Below are 17,521 nucleotides of genomic sequence, written 5' to 3' on the forward strand. Positions count from 1 at the left end.
GGCCCGGAAAGGCGGGCGGGTAGACGTTGCGCAGGCGCGCTGAGAACGGAGACATGGCGTCCAGGCCCAAGCGGCGTGCTGTTTGCGGTGGTGTCTTGGTCCCGCGGGAGCAGGCAGAAGAGGAAGATGAGGTCGAGGATGAGGACGAAGACGACGAAGACAGTGAGGAAGAAGAGGATGAAGACGAGATTGTCGACGAGGTGAGGAGCACACGCGACCTCAGTTTGGTTTATATGTGGGAAAAAGCTTTTTGGCAACCGGAGCCCGGGGAACGTGTGAGCTGCTTGGAGCGGCGACTTCCCTGCTCCTGAGGGTCTGGGAGCAGAAACTGGAGGTGATAAAAGGTTCCGCCTGAGGTGCCACTTCGGTCTTCTCCACGCTGCAGCCGCAGAAGTTATTTTCAAAAGTACTAGTCGGGCCGGGTCGGCCGCCTCCCACCCGCCCAAGAAAACCCGCCGCAGTACTTTTTCGGTGGTTCTCTTTAGTTCTCGGCCGAAGCGCTAAATCCGTAGTAGCCAGCGAGGGCCTGCGGAGTCCATCCTCTTCCCGCCTTGCAGCCCTCCGCCTGGGTCGCGGGGCTGCCCCGCTCACAGCCCCCTCTCCGGTTTCGCGAAGGCCGCCTGCTCGGTTCTGCCGGGAGCCGTTTCCGCGCGCCGCTTTGTCCTGCAGGGGTTCCCTTCCTTGTTCAGATCTCAGCAAAGCTGTGTTTTTTCCTCCCCGGGGCAGCCGACGCTACCGTGGTGCCTGGCATTCTAGGTACTTAATGGTTGTTGAATGGATGATTAGGCCAGAATGATCCTTAAAATCACCGATTGTCTGACAGGTAGCTCAGACTTTCCACGTCCAAAGCAGAATTTGTCATTCATGCCCTTGCTTCTAATCTTTGCCGTTTCTGTAAATGGCCCCCAAATTTACCAGTTGTTCAAACCCAAATTCTGAGAGTTAACTTTAATTCCTCCCTTATCCTCATCCCACGGCCTTCCGTAAATCCTGTTAGCTTTCCCTTTAATATCCAGACTCTTCCCCATTGATTCTGCAGCCATCAGAGTCCACACTCCTCCATCATCTCTTGCCTGGAATACAGGTAGTAACTTTTTAGTGGCAAGGCTTTTTCCTTTCTTGTTGCGCCAGAATATGTACTCTACCCGCAGCCAGAGAGATCTTTTTAACATGTAGGTCTGTTTTCACTTTCCTTTTTAGAACTTTCCCATTTCATTTATAAGAAAATCCAAGTTATCGTGGTTGTGGGACAGAAAGGCAGCCAGTATGGCTGGATCAGAGTAAGAAGAGAGTGATGGGAAATAAAGTCAGAGATAAAACATTACTCAGAATGAGTGTGTGTGTTGGGAGGAATACAGAGAAGGGGGGGTGCACGATTAGAGCTGAGACTGTGGCCGGGTAAGGGGGTGGTGTATGATAGATGCATCTAGTGAACAGAACTTTCCTTTACAAATCATCTCTTAACTTTGGCCCCTTGCCTTGAATGAGGTGTCACCATTTTTTCACTTTGAACACTTTTAATTGGCTATTTTACTAACTTTGGGTTATAGAAATCAGTGCTTCCTGCCTTAACATGGATAGTTTATCAGACTGCCACGGATAAAAATTTGTGTGATAACCATCATTGATGTTATAATGTAGGAAAGTACGGCACTTACATATACTGTTGGTGGGAGTATAAGTTGGTGCAGTCTCTTTGGAGGGCAATTTGACAATATCTATCAAAATTTAAAATGTATATGTTCCCTGATTCAGTAATTCTACCTGTGAGAATTTACCCTCTGGTAGTGATGATACTACATGCTGTTCCCGCCTCCATGCACTTTATATTAACTCTAATGCTTATGTCAACTCTGTAAAGTTAGGAATTATCACTATTTTACAACCAAGGACACGCAGCAAATTAAGTGAAGACAGCACGTGCAGTGCAGTCCTTGTGAGAGAAAGGAGAAACAGAAAACGTATTTGATTATATATGTGTTGAAAATTTCTTGAAAGAAAAATTTACTGTTGACAATAACCTCTCGAGAGTAGGAGTCGGGGTGGGCAATAAGCCTTAACTCTCTAACCTCTACACTCTTTGTAGTGTTTACCACTGGCATGCATTACTGTTGACTGAAGAAATTGTTAAGGCTTTTAGGGCAATCCCTGTACAAAACGTAAGATATTGAAAACACACTGAAAAAGGATATTGATCCTTTGTTTATTTGAAGGAAGCTTTCACTTTCTGAATTGTTCACTCATCCACAGCTCGTTTCCCTGATGTAGAATCCATCAGTGTTATTTTGGAAATTCAAAATCAGCCTCAGATCTTCTTTGAAACAAGGTGATGTATAAGTAAGGCAGGAAATGAGGATGGTTATTTAAAGCCCCAAAGAGCCCGATTTAAATGACAACAAGGTGACTGGCTTTGAGACAGCCAGCTGAGTAGCAATAGAACGTGGTTATAAGAACTTCAAGAAACAGAGGTGGGGATAGTGAAAGATGAGGAGAAAAGAACTAGGCATGTTTAGTTAGGGTTCTTGTGGTCATGTGGTTAGGACACTTGCTTGTGCTTAACAGAAACCCTTGGAGGGTAGCTTCAGTAGAAAGGGGACTTTGTGGCAAGGATACAAGGGTATCTTAGACCTCCAAGGGCAGGCATGCAACTAGGCGTCAGGAATCCACTGGGTCCCTGAGCCTGGAATGCTATAGAGAACCTGAGAAGTCCGTCACATTTTTCATCTCTGCTTTGCTTTTCTCTGTTACATTCAGAATATTTGGTTTTCTTTCTATTTTTACTCCGTGTAGCAGAAAATAGAAAATGCCAACAGCTTCTGAGATTTTTTCACTCAAAAGAGCAAGCAGGCTAGATGTTATATTTAGTCTTAATTCTAGATTCTAAGTCACCTGGGGGTGAGTGGCAGGGCTCTGTTTTACAAAGATGGCTTTGCCCCTGAAACTGTGTGAATGGGGAGCCCATACCCAGGGAAAGGGGTCTGGGCAGATGATCCATTTGGTATCCATTGCAGTAGTGGTGCCATAATAGCCTGGGACAGAGGGCTGAGGCTTCTATCTAAACAAGGAAAAAACACTAGAAGAGCATATTTAAAGAATTTGTTTATTTTTTAAGGAATACATTCAAGACCTGAATGATGACAATTTGTTGTTGGGTTTAGTTTGATCCTGTTTGGAACACCGCCCCGCACCTGCCCCTCAGGTTTTGCTGCTCACGTGATCTGGCTGAGCCTACTTCAGAGAGTCAGGATTTGAAGTCTGTAAGCTGGCCTTGTTATCCAGGCCCTGGCAGGTTTAACAGCCAAAGGAGTGCTTAAATGTGTGCACGTCCAGATGGCAATGCAAAGTGGGCCTGATTTTCATCTGTGGCCTCTTTTAGCCAAGACCCCAAATTCCAGAACCTGCAAAACTTAAAGTGTGTGTAAGTACACTATTTCATCAGAGTCCCAAGTTCAGTGTGTCACTTTCCAAGGTACGATTTAGGATCTTCAAGGACTTACCTTGTGTAGCATTTAAAAGCATCTAAGGTTTTGTTTTTGGTGTGGAGTAATACTTTCATTTCTTTATGGGATATTTCAGTGGCATCACCTCTTAGGTTCTGTCATTGTTGTTTTGCAGAGACAGATCAGGGAGCCTAGCTACACACCTTTTAGTCCCATGTACTCACCATATTTCTTTCTGCCTCAGGACCTTCGTATGTGCTCTTCCCTGTGCCAGGAACTCTCTTAGCTTGTCCTCAGTTCCCAGCTCAAGTGTCACTTCTCTAAGGGAAGCCTTTCCTGACTTTCTGACCTCCATTTTTCATGTTACAGCACCATGCACCTGTGTTTTATGGCATGTATAGTTGCAACTTTACATTTATTTCCATGTATATTTCCTTAATGTCTAATTCCCCACTAAACCATAAGGTCCATGAGGGTCAGGATCATTCATGTCTGCTGTGCTCACCGTTTCATCTCGAGTGCCCGGCATGGGGCTCGGGACGTGGTGGTGCTCGGTGACTGTTTGCCAGGGAATGCAGTGCAGCCTCGGCTCCGTGGGCTGAATCAAGCTCTAGGCAATTCCGGGGACTTGGGGCGTAATTTTGTTCTTTGCTCACCCTTATGCAGTCAGGCCAACAGTAATTTTTTCTTTGCGGCTGCTGTGATGATTTTATCCAGGGCAGACTTTCTCAACATTAAAACTGCATCGCTCTGAGTGTTTTGTTTTTCTCAGGCTTTTGTGTCAAATGAGGAAATGGTAGGAAGGTGCTTTGTCATCTGCCATCTGTGCAGATGGCAGTCTTGGCAATGTTTGCCTATTATGAAGCATAGACAGTTAAAATTCTGCAGGTAACATTTTCTTCTTCTTGTCCTTTTTCTGGCATGTTCTGTAGAAAAAGCCAAAAAAATGGAGGTAGAAGAAAAAGAAAAATCTGTAACGTGGAAAATAACGGCTGAATTATTTTAGAAAGTTATGTATGATGACCTATTTTGTGTGTTATTTACAGGAAGTGAACATTGAATTTGAAGCTTTTTCTATCTCAGATAACGATTATGATGGAATTAAGAAATTACTGCAGCAGGTATTGTCTTTTACTCTACTCATAAATTTGCTCTTCTAAGAAAATTCAGGCCATTCAACACAAGCTCTGTCAAATTTCATCCTTTCTGTTTTAGAATTCCCATTCTTATCTCTGCCTTGCCTGGAAGGAAGAATTGTTTCTCCTCTTTTCCAGGGCTAATTCCCCTTTTTGTGCCTCAGATCCCAGACCTCTTCCTCTGATTAACATTGTGTCCTAAATTACCATCCCTTTCATCTGCTTATTGCTTAAGCTACTATTATTCTGTTTTTCTCTCATTCACATCCAAACTTTGTGAGGTGGAGGAATTCTTACATAACAGCCATATCAGTGACGGTACCATCTGGTGCTGCAAAGCCTATGCTTGCTGCTTCTGCTTGTTCCTTAGCCCATGTTAGATGGCTTTGGTCCTCCACCCTCTTTAGCCTCCAGTATCCTGCTCACCAGTGTCCTTCTTCTATGTCCTTCCTCCTCTCCTCCCCGACACCTTGTATATCACCACTGACTGCCTCTTCCCAAATTTCAGTGCCTTTAGCTGCTTTAATCCTCCTGGGCTTTTTCTTTCCTCTTGGGATTGCTTTCTGGGTCATCTTTGTGGTCAAATCATTGAAATATTATTATTTTTATTTGAATATATAAATTACAAGTTTTTTTTAAACTCATGCTTTGATTTTAATTTAAAATAATCTTTTTTTCTCCTCTTAGCTTTTCCTAAAGGCTCCTGTGAACACTGCAGAACTAACAGATCTCTTAATTCAACAGAACCATATCGGGAGTGTGATTAAGGTAAGAAGGACAGTTGTGTTTATTCTGCTTAAATTAGTTCTTTATCCCGTTAAGCTTCTCCTCATTTATAGCAAACAGCCCGTAAGTTCAAGTTGGAGAAATGTATTGCTGGAGGAAGGGTGGCTGGTTAGAAGGCCGTTCTAGTAATCCAGGGTTATTAAGTGCAGTAATCCAGGTAGTGGCAATGGATAAGGAGAGAAGTGGGCTGATTCGGAAGATATTGGGAGATGAAATATGATGGGCTTAGTGAGTGATTGGGTGTGAGAGTGAGGGGAAGAAGGAGTCAAGGATGACTCCCAAGTGTTAGGCTGGAGCAATCAAGATCGCAATCATGGAGGAAGATCAGGTGAGGAGGGGGAGCATGGGTTTGGATTTGTACATTTTGAGTTGATTTGCCTGTGATACATGTGATTGAGACAGTGTGCAGCAGCTGGAGACCTGGGTGTTTTCAGCAGATAAGTGGTGATTGAAGTCATAGAAGTAGTTGAGATTGCCCAGGGAGGGCAAGGACACATACTTTGGTAATACCAGCGTTACTTGGGTGAGGAAGGAAAGCGGCAGAGCCTGCAAAGGAGGCTCAGGAGTGACGGGAGAGCAAGAAGGAAGTGCAGTGGAGTGGTATCGTGCAAGGCAGTAGAAGGGAGCATTTGGAAGAGGAGGGAGCAGGACTGGGGTGAATCCGGCCTCTGCTGCTTACCATCTGGTGGCTCTTTGAGTTGTCTGTTGCTGCCTAACAAACTGCCCCACAGCTTAGTGTCTCAGAATAGCAACAGTCATCTGTTTGGCTCTGCAGTTTGGACAGAGCTCAGTGAGGACAACTCATATTTGCTCTGTGTTACATTAGCTGGGGAGGCTTAGTGGGGTCTGGAGGATGTACTTTGAAGGTGGCTCACTCACATGACTAGCAAGTTAGTGCTGGCTCTTCGTTGGGGGCCCAGCTGGGATTGTGGGCCAGGGGCCTCAGTTCCTCTCCAGTGTGGGCCTCTCTGCACACTGGCTGGGTTCCAGGAGCGGTTGGCCCAAAAGAACTAGGTGGAAGTGCAGAGCATTTTATGATACAGGGTCATTTCCATCGTTGATCAGCAGGCACAAAGGGCTATGCAGGTTCAAGGGGCCGGCACAGAGACCCCATCTCTCGACAGGAGGAGTGTCTAGGTCCCTTTGTCAGAGATTGTGGGATAGGAGATGTCGGTGCAGCTGCCTGTGGAAAATACAGTCTGTCACAGCGAGCTAGTTTATTTCCATTTCCGTCTCTGAAAACAAGGATGATGCTGGTCCCTACTTCGTAGGGTGGTGGGTGAACGAAATGAGTTGCTGAGAGTAAAGTGCTTAGAACAATGTCTGGCACATGGCAAGTACTGTCTATGTGTAGTGTCACTTTTGATGTCTTTTTCCTATTGCCAGCACTTACCATCTAGCTTAGCATAAAAACAAAACAAATAACTGCATTTCAGTCTAATGTTTCAACTACCTCAACTTCAGCCATCTCACTTTGTTTTCAAAGCCAAAATTCTGGAAAAATAGTTTATACTCACAGTCTTCACCTTTTCTCCTCCTAAACACCCTGATCCGGCTTTTACCCCCAGTACTCCACTGAAGTCTGAAACTGTCTGATAGGGTCACCACCGTCTTTGTTCTGAATACAGTGGACGCTTTTCAGACCTTCTGACAACATTGGTAACCTTGTGGCACTAAATATAAAGAAAAGAGAGGAGTAACTCCTCTGGTAGCTTCCTTTTATTACAGCGCTGGGGAAGAGCAGGCTGTCTGCTCTTTCATCAAACACATGTGATCTCCGGCTGATTAGCGTCCTGAGACCTGGTGGATGTTGACGAGAAGCTGTCATCTTTATCTTGAAAGACCTTATTCTCTAACGGGGGGATTCAACATTTAATTGGATAATTACACAAGTAACTCCACAGTTACAATTGTGGCTTCCTTGGCTTCCACAGAGACACGAGAGGTGTCCCAGGGACAGAGCCTTGTCCCTGGGAGAGTGCCTGCCCAGAGCTTTTGCTAGAGCCTTTGGGACTTCGGGGATTTGGACTCTTCTAGAGAAGGCAGTCGCTAGGGCTGTGGGAAAAGGGCGGAGAGAGCTGCAGACCACATGTGCCAGGTTGGGTCGAGAGCCTAGCAATCGAAGGGTGAAGTATCATGTAAGGATTTGCTCTGTACTTAGGTACTGAGAAGAATTGTGTTGAATGAAGAGCTCAGGAGAGGTAAGGGGCGGCATAGTCGGGGGCAGGAGTCGGGTCGAGCATGAGGGGTTCTTGCTGGGAAGGCAGGTGCTTGTGGATGAGACTGTGATATGATTGGGACCCCAGCCCCACAGAGAGGCAGACCCCGTGTGGTACTTCCTTGATGGTTGACGGGCCCAGCAAGGAGAGGAGTGTTGAGTGTTTTGGAGAGTGCTCATTGGTTGTGAGCCAAGTGACCATTTTGGGGATTTCTTAGGGCTTGACACTGAGAGTTCTTTTTTCTTCCCCTGGCCCTTTAAAGTCTGTTGGTACTACACAGGTTTTGCCACAGTATTTGGGGTCCTCTGAGGTGCAGAGAAACTGTGTAATGTTGATCTTGGAGGCTGGTTTACATATTACATATTACAGTAGTCCCGCCCTTATCCATAGAGGATATGTTCCAAGACCCAGTGGATGCCTGAAACCAGGGATAGTGCCAAACCTTATGTATACTGTGTTTTTTCTTATCATACATACTTATGATAAAGTTTAATTTATGAATTAGGCACAATAAGAGAATAGCAACAACAACTAATAATAAAATAGAGCAGTTAAAACACTATATATAATAAAGGTTATGTGATTGTGGTCTCTCTCTAATATCTTATTGTACTGTACTTACCCTTCTTGTGATGGTGTGAGATGGTACAGTGTCTATGTGATGAGATGAAGTGAGTAAATGATGCAGGCACTCTGATGTAGCGTTAGGCTACTACTGACCTTCTAACGGAGGTCTGACCTTCTGACGAAGCACTTTATGGCTTCCCTTTGGCATATCCAAATTGCCGGCATCACTACTCTTGTACTTTGGGGCCATTATTAAGTAAAATAATGGTTACTTGAACACAAGCACTGTGATACCACCCAAGTTGAGCCGGTAACGGATATGGCTACTAAGTGACTAACGGGGAGATGGCGTATACAGCGTGGATAAGTTGGAAAGGGATGAGTCATGTCCTGGGCAGGTCAGAGCTGGGCTGTGTGAGATTTCATCATGTTACTCAGGTCAGTGCCCAATTTAAAACAGGAATTGTTTATTTCTGGAATTTTCCATTTAATATTTTTGGACTGCGGTTGACTGTGGGTAACTGAAACTGCGGACCGTGAAATTGCGGACGGGGGGACTACTATACTTTTTGCTGTACTTCTTTCCCCTCTCTCCTTCATCAGCATACATGCCCTTGGTCCTCTCGCTGGAACTGTTAGTGCCCCCCTGAGTTACCTTCTCATTCTCTACTTTTGTATTCTCTCGTTTTTGTAGAGTTTGAGACTTCTCTCATCTTGGCATGTAGTTTTAGTTACTAGGTCTTTGAGGCCTTACCTGAGCCACTCACCCTTCTTTGTTCCCACAGGAAGAAACTGATGGTCTTTTACAACCAGGTTCAGCAGAAATGTTTTGTTTTAAAGCCTGGTAGCCCCTTTGCCCGAGGTCCCCCTCAATGGCAGTGTGAGCTTACGTCCAGGAGCCACTTCCTCCCTCTGCTCTCTTCAGTGTGCCCAGGCCCCTCCTTTATCTCTGGTCTGGTTTGACTTCTTGTGCCCACAGAGGCAGGTTCCACTCTGTTCTCTGCCCTCTGCCGTGAAGCCCCCGGCCACTGGGGGGCCTTGGTGCTGTCCACCATCCCTCACTGAACCAGTGGTGCTGAAGGGTGTGGCAGAGCTTTGTCAGTCCTTTCCACAGAACAAGGCCAGTGACAGATGGGGCACTTGTGGACCCCTGCTGTGCTTCGGTGGAAAAGCAGCAGCCTCGTTTCATTTCATTCATTCAGCACATATTCCCCGAAGACTTAAATTGTGCCAGGCGCCATGCTGCGTGCTAGGGATGCAGTGAGAGGAGTTTACAGCCTGGACAAACAAACAAGCAACCTGTGGAAGACAATGTGGATGTTGCATTGAGGCCTCCGGGGGATGGGCTGTCAAAGTAGAGCCAGGAAGTTCGAGTTGGAGTCAGCCATTTCACATTAGTTCTGTTTTCTTAATTCATCTTTCCCTTTCTTGCCCTCTTTTTTTCTTCTCTCTTGCCCAAGTGGTAGGAATAAGTGGCACTCAGGCATTGTTCGGCTTCACCAATGGTCAGGACTGGCTAGTGCTCTGGAAGTGTATGAATTTTAGGTGAGACAACATTGTGGACCTGCAGAGAAGCACTCAAGGGCTAGCTCCAGCCAGATTGTTTAGAAAACAGACTAAAATGGTTTATTTCATGAGTTTTTATCTGTTCTGGATTTGTAATATATTGAGAATCTAATTAAGAAAAATGTCTTAAGAATCTAGTATAAAGAAATTTAGAGCAGGAAGAGATCATCCAGAATGTAGGAGGAGGAACAGATTCAAGGGAGGTGAAGTGATATGAACAAGGCCACGTAGTATTTAGTGTGTGATGCTTCCTAAGGACAGTGAAATAAAGTTAACATTGAAGAGTGAAAAGATGATTGAGGCCTAGATCCCGAGACCTGGTATCATACTTCTTCCCAACAAAATACAAAATTAAAAATTATTTTTTCTTTTTAAAATAGCAAACGGATGTTTCAGAAGACAGCGATGACGATGTGGATGAAGATGAGATTTTTGGATTTATAAGTCTTTTAAATTTAACTGAAAGAAAGGTTGGTTTCAGTGGGTGGCATCTGAATGGTTATTCTGAAGGCCAAAACCACTTGTATTTGATACTCGATGAAAGTGCCTTTTATATCAGATGATAGTAACTATGAGGATATGTGCTCTTGTGAAATCTTATTATAATCATTTTTTCAATATGACAGGTGTTTTTATTTTGTTTTGTTTGGAATAACTTGGACGCAGTTAGTTACTTATTTCCTGTGGTATAGAGAATTGTCGTCTGGCTTTTTAGGAACTAGTGCTGATGTTGGTATTGACACAGGAGCTGTTTGTGCTGTCTCTGCAGCTATTGTCCCTGCTCCTTGTGTACTGTGGATATTCTGAGGCTTCACTGCTTCCAGAAGTTGACAGCACTTAGTGACATTGACTTGTGTTTTCATTCATCTCTTTTTATTGACTCACTGATGAGTTCTAATAAAAAGTGAAAACCAGCTGCTTACCCTTTTCAGAATAAGATGCAGGCTGTGCTTTATCTTTAAGTTTTAAACGAACTTTCCAGTTACTTCCATCTGTCTTTATGAAATAGACTAGAACTGCTATTCCCATGTGTCTGAGTGTTAGTTGTAAGCCTCTCCTACCAGTGATCATGGGATGGTAAATAACCAGATGTAGTTACTTTTGAGAAGTACTTAAGCAATCAACGCTGAAGACATAGAGGGTTTTAAAGGCTATGGCAGGAAACTGCTGCCCTTACCTGTAAGATAAAAAGTGATAGCTGTCACCTTCAGGTTTTCTCCTGTAAGTGATGGCCTGTAATAAAAAGCAAACCTTCTCTTTGCTTTCTAGGGTACCCAGTGTGCTGAACAAATTAAAGAGTTGATTCTAAGCTTCTGTGAGAAGAACTGTGAAAAGAGCATGGTTGAACAGCTGGACAAGCTTTTAAATGACACCACCAAGCCTGTGGGCTTTCTACTAAGTGAAAGATTCATTAACGTTCCTCCACAGATTGCTCTGCCCATGCACCAGCAGCTTCAGTAAGAGACTCCGGAAAATGCCTTTGAACAGTAGTTTTTTCCCAAGTGGATTCAGAAATGTGATTTAAGTGGAATATGCTGGTATAGAAAGAATGCTACCCTTGGTTTAAGCAACAGTGTAGTGTGGTGAGAGTGGAAGAAACATCCTGTGAGATGCATACATTATTAATTGGCTTTTTAGAGTTTTAATTATTTGTGACAATATTCTTAATAATCCTAAGGATTTAATGATATAAAAATAGATTTTTTTACCCCCTATTTAACTAAAGTTTTTCACCTTCTTCACAGATGGATTTTTGTAACAAATAAAATACTGAACAATTACCACAATAACAGAAACTGAGTAAGATTCCTAAATTTCATTGGGATGTTTTATAACTCATGGAACCATAGTCCCAATACTGTCTCTGGGTCTCAGGGTTTGTTGTTTTATTTTACTTTTTTTTTTTCCTGAGGAAGATTTGCCCTGAGCTAACATCCATGCCAGTCTTCTTCTATTCCTTAGTATTTGGGTCACCAGCACGGCATGGCTGCTAACAGAGCAGTGTAGGTCCAAGCCCGGGAACTGAACTGAGCTGCTGAAGTGGAGCACCCCAAACTTAACCACTAGGCCACCAGGCCTGGGCCATTGTTTTATTTTTTAATGCAAGAGTTTAGGTTTATAAAAATATTTTAAATGTAAGAAGAGCTAAGAATTGGTGTTATCTGTACTTTGAAATAGAGGAGGACAAAAATACAGATGGGTCCCCTAGGCTTTACAGACTATTATTTCTCAGAGGTCATATGCTTACATTGTGGTTTCCCTTTAATATTTTGTGATGTAATGAGTCTGGAAACCTTTACATTTCCCATTTTTCTTTTATAGATCATTGCTTTTTAGTTTTACTCTCATTCTCCCTCTCACCCCACACCTCAGCTGCACTCATATTGTACTTCTGGTGCCATAAGTGTTTTTTGTTTTGCTTTGTCTTTTTTCTGATCAGCTGGATTTCATGTTTGCTTGGTTTCATAGGAGGGTGATCTGCTTTCTCCTGATCCTCTATTAAGGAAAGCTGAAGTGGGTTGTTCTGAGTTTCTTTACATCTTGTTTAGCCAGATGGACAGGGTCATGTATAATCTTCAGAAGGAAAAAGATTAAAGCTTCATGCCATCCCATTGACTATTCTAGAATTTACGGTATCTATGTCTTGCCATGCCATTTCTGCACTATGTTGAGAATTAGCCCCAGACCCTAGTGATTGGAGACTGTAGCAGTCACATGCTCTAATGGCATTGGTTATGGCTGTGTGCCTTTGTGTGTTTCAGTTCAATGTTGTTAAAAAATCCAGATTCTTATATATTTTTAGCTTCTGCACAGGCAGAGCAGTGATGTTGAGTGAATTTGAGACTCATCTGTTAGTTGCTATTTATAATCTGAGAGATTAATCATACCATTTATTATAAAAAGCACTGCCATAATCAATCAAAAGTGCGACTGACTACATAAATAAAAGGCATGGCTTTAGAAGTGTCCAGATCTAATGTGTACTCGTTAAGCCCATGTCACAACAAAACCCAGTGAAGGGACCTCTCTGGTTTTCTCTTGCTCTGGTTTGTTGATGGATTTCACCTGACCCAGTAGGTAAACCTGTGTGTGCCTCGTAGGAAAGAACTGGCAGAGGCACACAAAACCAACAAGCCGTGTGGGAAGTGCTGCTTCTACCTACTGATTAGCAAGACATTCGTGGAAGCAGGAAAACATTCTAAAAAGAAGCGGAGCAACCAAGAGAAGGTCGAGTTAATGTTTGCAAATGCAGAGGAAGAGTTCTTCTATGAGGTAAGTTTATCGTGTTTCATCTAGTTGTTTAGATCCTGTAAATAAGGATTTTCTTGACAATAATCAGGATTTATTGGTCTCCCATTTTATGTTGCTCTTTTGAGTGTGGCCACTCTGTTTTCTCCACATCCCCAGCAGTTAGCAGCTGACACAGTGCCTGGCAGTTAGTAGGTCGTCACTGGCTCCCCAGCCCTGCTTTTGGTGATGATGGGGGTTGGGGGGAGGAGAGCGGTGAATGTGCTGATAGTGACCAGGCATTTATAATATGCTCGCTGTGAGATCTCTAATTCTCAGACCACTCCGTGAGGGAGGCATTAGCCTGGGTGTGCACATGGGGACATTGAGTCTGACGGAGTTCAGAGCCATTGTCTGAGGTCATGTAGCCAGTCGGTGTGGAAGCCGTAGTGGACCCCTGCTCTCGCACACTGCTCTGCCCTTAGTCCAATGTCATCCCACTGGTGGGATCTCCAGCACTTCCTTCCTGAAAGGTAGCTCGTGCCGCGATGGACAACCAGACACCAGAGACTCTTCTTTCTCACAGCGCCCTCCTCTTAACAATGTTAAACGGTTCTCTGAGGGGATCATAGTTTCCTGGAGGCTTCCACTAAAAACTAAAGCACTGCACTGAGGGTAGATCAGGAAGTAAATAAGGAAAATCCAGCTTTTAAAATTTACGCCTCAGCACGTCCGGTAGACCGTTTCACGGAAGTTTGCATGGGTGTTGTAAGATGGTTATGCAGACCTACCTGTTTTCACACAACAGCTTTATGCCAAGGAAGCAGCGGGACAGTGGGGAAAGACCAGCATGTGAAGACAGTTCTTCTCATTAATTGTCAGATATCATGTCTTAACTTCACTTGTCTGTCACAAGACTGAGAATTAAATGAGATCGTGAAGGAGTGACTTCAGAATTACAAACAGCACACAGTCATGCGTTGCTCAATGACGTGGTGGTGTTCTGAATCTGAGAAGTTCATCGTTAAGCAATTTTGTGAGAACGTGTAGTTACACAAACCTAGATGGTATAGCCTACTACACACCTAGGCTGTACGGCACTAATCTCACAGGATTTTGTCTTTGTGGTGGTGTTGACCGAAATGCTGTCACGCGGCACGTGACTGTGTAAACAGGCAGTCGTGTTCCTATCACGTAGCTGCTTGTTGGCCTCTTAGAAATGGAGCACTTCTATCCATAGCCCTCACATAGGTTTTAAGACTCTATTTGGTCAGCATTTTATAACTTCTGCCTGAATGTCCCATTTGAGTTTATTTTATTCTGAGTTTTGCTTCCTTTAGCTGTTGTTCTTAGTAAACATATGCCAAATACAGTGTTCTTTTTTGTCGATTAAATGAGTTTTGTTTTTAGGTCGTATGAAATTTTAATTTATGGTTATTTACTTGGTTTAGAAGGCAATCCTGAAGTTCAGCTACTCCGTGCAGGAGGAGAGTGACACTTGTCTGGGAGGCAGATGGTCCTTTGATGATGTACCAATGAAGCCCTTGCGAACTGTGATGTTAATTCCAGGCGACAAGATGAATGAAATCATGGATAAACTGAAAGAACATCTATCTATCTAACCCATTTCCCATGGACAGTGGTGTGCTTGTTTTTGTAAAATTACCGAAAACTCAGTGGACATTATTGAAAAACTTCTGACTTTATTCAGATTAAGGTCCTCTACAAAAAGTAGGGTTCTGTTACCTGTGTCTGTGACACATTTACAAAATATCTTTGTTTTTGAATTTTGGTCAAATTATGAATGGTTGATTAAAAACTTTCCCAATAAGAAGAAAAACATGGAGTAGTAATTTAAAGAACTCAATAAAAACTTCTATTTTTTTATTTTTAAATAATATACAAAGTGTTATTTTTCCAGACTATCCCATGTGGGGTATGATACCCTTCTTCACGTCGAATATCTGCGCGTTGCTCTGGTGGACCAAGTGTTAGGCCGACTTTGGGATATTTATTGCACATCGTGTTTTGCGTAGGAGGTTCTGAAGAGTCACTGTATAGTGCATCTTTGTTCAGTAGTTTCAGGGCACTGCTCACACATTTTCTGTTCCTTTTTCATTGCTGAGATAGTTGATAGGTGATCCATTACTTGCTGTAGAATCTCCTTACTTTCACTAGGAGGCAAATTACTGAAGTAGTATTGTGGTACCAGTTGCATAAATCTGTTTAAAACAAAAAAAATTAAGATCTTTTGGTGAACGACATCAAACGTTTTGTCTGGGCACCTCCCAGCCCTGGAGAATCTATTTGTAGGACTGGTATTTACTTTGAACTCCTCAGTGTCTTGCGCTGCCTTTGCAGACTAAATACTTTCTCTCGTTTTCATGGAACCAATCCACTTGCACTTCTAGGATCAGGTGGCTTCTCTAGTGTTAGGCCACAGGGCAGAAGTGATGCCCACCACTCTGACCACTGGGGAAAACTGGTACTTCCCCTGAGGCCCGTCACAGTATGTGAAGGATGAGATCGGATGCTTGGGAGAACTTTCAGTGGCTGAGAGAAGCAGTCTCTTTGCCTCTTTCTCTCATTAACTGATCCCATTCCAAATCCAGCTGCTGAAGCTCGACCCCTATTAGTTACTCTTGTTTCCGACTTAGAACATCACTCTGCCCCAGTAGAAGTGGTACCTTCCAACGGACCCAGCATCTGCAGTGCCCTCTGAGACACTAGTCTTCATTCTCACTACTGACCCTACAATCCATTCACTTAGCAGCTACAATGATCTTTAAAAGTATATGGAGAAGATGTTACTCTTGCTTAAAACCCTCCAACCGCTTTGCACTGCACTTAGGATAAACTTCAAATTCTCCGTGGCCCCCAAGCCTTCCACCTCTGGTATCTGCCTGTTTCAACCTCCCCTTCACCCCTAGCTCCATTCTCAATGGCTGGTCTGTTTGGAGAGATGGCCAAGCCCATTCCTCTTCAAGGTCTGCACCCGCTAACTGTATTTCTCTGTGCCATTGTGTTCCTCTTAGGATGTATCGTGCTGTGTTTTGTATTTCTATACTCTCTCTTTATGCTATAATCCCAAAGGCAGGAACATTTCTCAGATGATCATCCATAGAGACCTGCCTTTAATTGGTACAAGTATAAACTTGGTATCACTGAAAAGGTAATAAAAACCAAGTTTGTCATTTACTTAAGTATGAATTCAAAAGAAACCTCTTTTCTCTCCATTAAACTTACAGTTCAGGAGATATTTCTGAGGTAATCCTGATGTAGTTGTTCTCAGATATGCTGAATTTATGGAAGAGAACCCACTCTGGCATCTTCTTGGTGATGGAGTAAGTAGACAGGGGATGCAGCTGAGCAACTTGTTTGTGTGTTAGCATCAAGTAATTACCTGATCCATCAACATCCCGAGCAATCTGCAAGGCCGAGTTTTAAAGAAAAAAGATTTTGCCTTAATATGGATATCAATACAGATCTTCCTCAACTATGATGGGGTTAAGTCCCAGTGAACCCATATGTAAGATGAAAACGCGTTTAGCACACCTAACCTACCGAACATCATAGCTTAGCCTGGCCTCCCTTAAACGTGCTCGGAACACTTCCATTAGTCTGAAGTCGGGCAAAATCACCTAACACAAAGCCTATTTTTAAATAAAGTGTTGAATGTCGCATGTAATTTACTGAATACCGTACTGAAAGTGAGAAACAGCATGTTTGTGGGTCCAGAACGGTTGTAAGGGCATCAGTTGTTCACCCTCGGATCGTGTGGCCGACTGGGAGCTGCTGCTGCCCAGCATCACGAGAGGATCGAACCACGTATCGCTAGCCCAGGAAAAGATCAAAATTCAGAATTTGAAGTATGGTTTCTACTGAATGTGTATCGCTTTACACCATGATAAAGTTGAAAAAGTGGAACAATCCTAAGTCAGAGACCATTTATAAAGAAATATTTTGTTTAAAAAATTGCAAAGTATTTCATACAGAATAGTTAAAACTACAAATATGCAACCCATGTTTCCTATTTTCAGATACAGAAAATAAGCCATAAACATATTTTGCCCAAAACCTTGAGATGGTGCTGGTGATGTTAACTAACGTTAGCAGTTTCAGGGCAGCATGCTAAAATAGCATAGCTACAAAGGCTAGTGTTGTGGGCATGACATCAAGCTGGCCTGTTACCTGCCACATGAAGAGGGACTGTGTACTGAAAAGTCAAGTCAGGTACTTTATACTTGATGTTTTAGCTATAATCCTCACCATAACCCTGTAGCACACATGAGCAATTCCATGCTAAAATGTCATTTTTCTCCACTAAGACTGCATTAGAGTTTATGTGGAAATACCACGATATTTCTGTTACTGAGACGTGAAGAGCACACCTCCTCCTGTAAGGTGCTTTAACTCAGAGGCAGCCTTCGCTCTGGGAAAGAATGAAATGAGACATTACCTTTATTCGTTTGTTGGGCATATCACTGATGAAATGTGAGCTAACTCACAGACAGGTGAGATGAGGGACTATATCTGATGTTCAGCCAAGAGGAGTGTTCTGATAACTCCCTCTGTGATG

At 43.4% G+C, this 17,521-nt stretch overlaps 2 protein-coding genes across 6 annotated transcripts in view; one reads left to right on the forward strand and one right to left on the reverse strand.

Moving 5' to 3' along the window:
- The first annotated feature begins 35 nt into the window (after positions 1–35).
- BCCIP (BRCA2 and CDKN1A interacting protein) lies at positions 36–14,810 on the forward strand. Of its 2 annotated transcripts, XM_046654065.1 has the most exons (7): positions 37–200; positions 4,487–4,561; positions 5,264–5,344; positions 10,095–10,184; positions 10,984–11,171; positions 12,816–12,987; positions 14,394–14,810. In XM_046654065.1, exons 1-7 carry the CDS (start codon positions 54–56, stop codon positions 14,562–14,564), a joined length of 924 nt encoding a protein of 307 aa, XP_046510021.1. In that variant the 5' UTR covers positions 37–53; the 3' UTR covers positions 14,565–14,810. The 2 variants fall into 2 exon arrangements, with proteins under 2 accessions (XP_046510022.1, XP_046510021.1); XM_046654066.1 differs by lacking the exon at positions 10,095–10,184 and having other exon boundaries at positions 36–200; positions 14,394–14,567.
- The window catches only part of DHX32 (DEAH-box helicase 32 (putative)), a 58,475-nt gene continuing 55,579 nt past the window's right edge, over positions 14,626–17,521 (reverse strand). For all 4 annotated transcript variants that reach the window (XM_046654061.1, XM_046654060.1, XM_046654063.1 and 1 more), the window contains 2 exons: positions 16,189–16,370; positions 14,626–15,164 (listed from right to left, as the gene is read on the reverse strand). In XM_046654061.1, coding sequence (XP_046510017.1) covers positions 14,993–15,164; positions 16,189–16,370 — 354 coding nt within the window. In that variant the 3' untranslated portion in view covers positions 14,626–14,992. The remainder of the gene's footprint in view (positions 15,165–16,188; positions 16,371–17,521) is intronic.

The sequence above is a fragment of the Equus quagga genome, chromosome 2, assembly GCF_021613505.1.
Source record: "Equus quagga isolate Etosha38 chromosome 2, UCLA_HA_Equagga_1.0, whole genome shotgun sequence".
Classification (NCBI taxonomy): domain Eukaryota; kingdom Metazoa; phylum Chordata; class Mammalia; order Perissodactyla; family Equidae; genus Equus; species Equus quagga.

Bases quoted from the DNA above. Each gene is read 5' to 3' on its own strand.
- BCCIP (XM_046654065.1), top strand. From the start codon at position 54: ATGGCGTCCAGGCCCAAGCGGCGTGCTGTTTGCGGTGGTGTCTTGGTC. The intron at 201-4,486 runs GTGAGGAGCACA...TGTTATTTACAG, and splicing joins AAGACGAGATTGTCGACGAG to GAAGTGAACATTGAATTTGA. The intron at 11,172-12,815 runs GTAAGAGACTCC...TGTGCCTCGTAG, and splicing joins CCCATGCACCAGCAGCTTCA to GAAAGAACTGGCAGAGGCAC.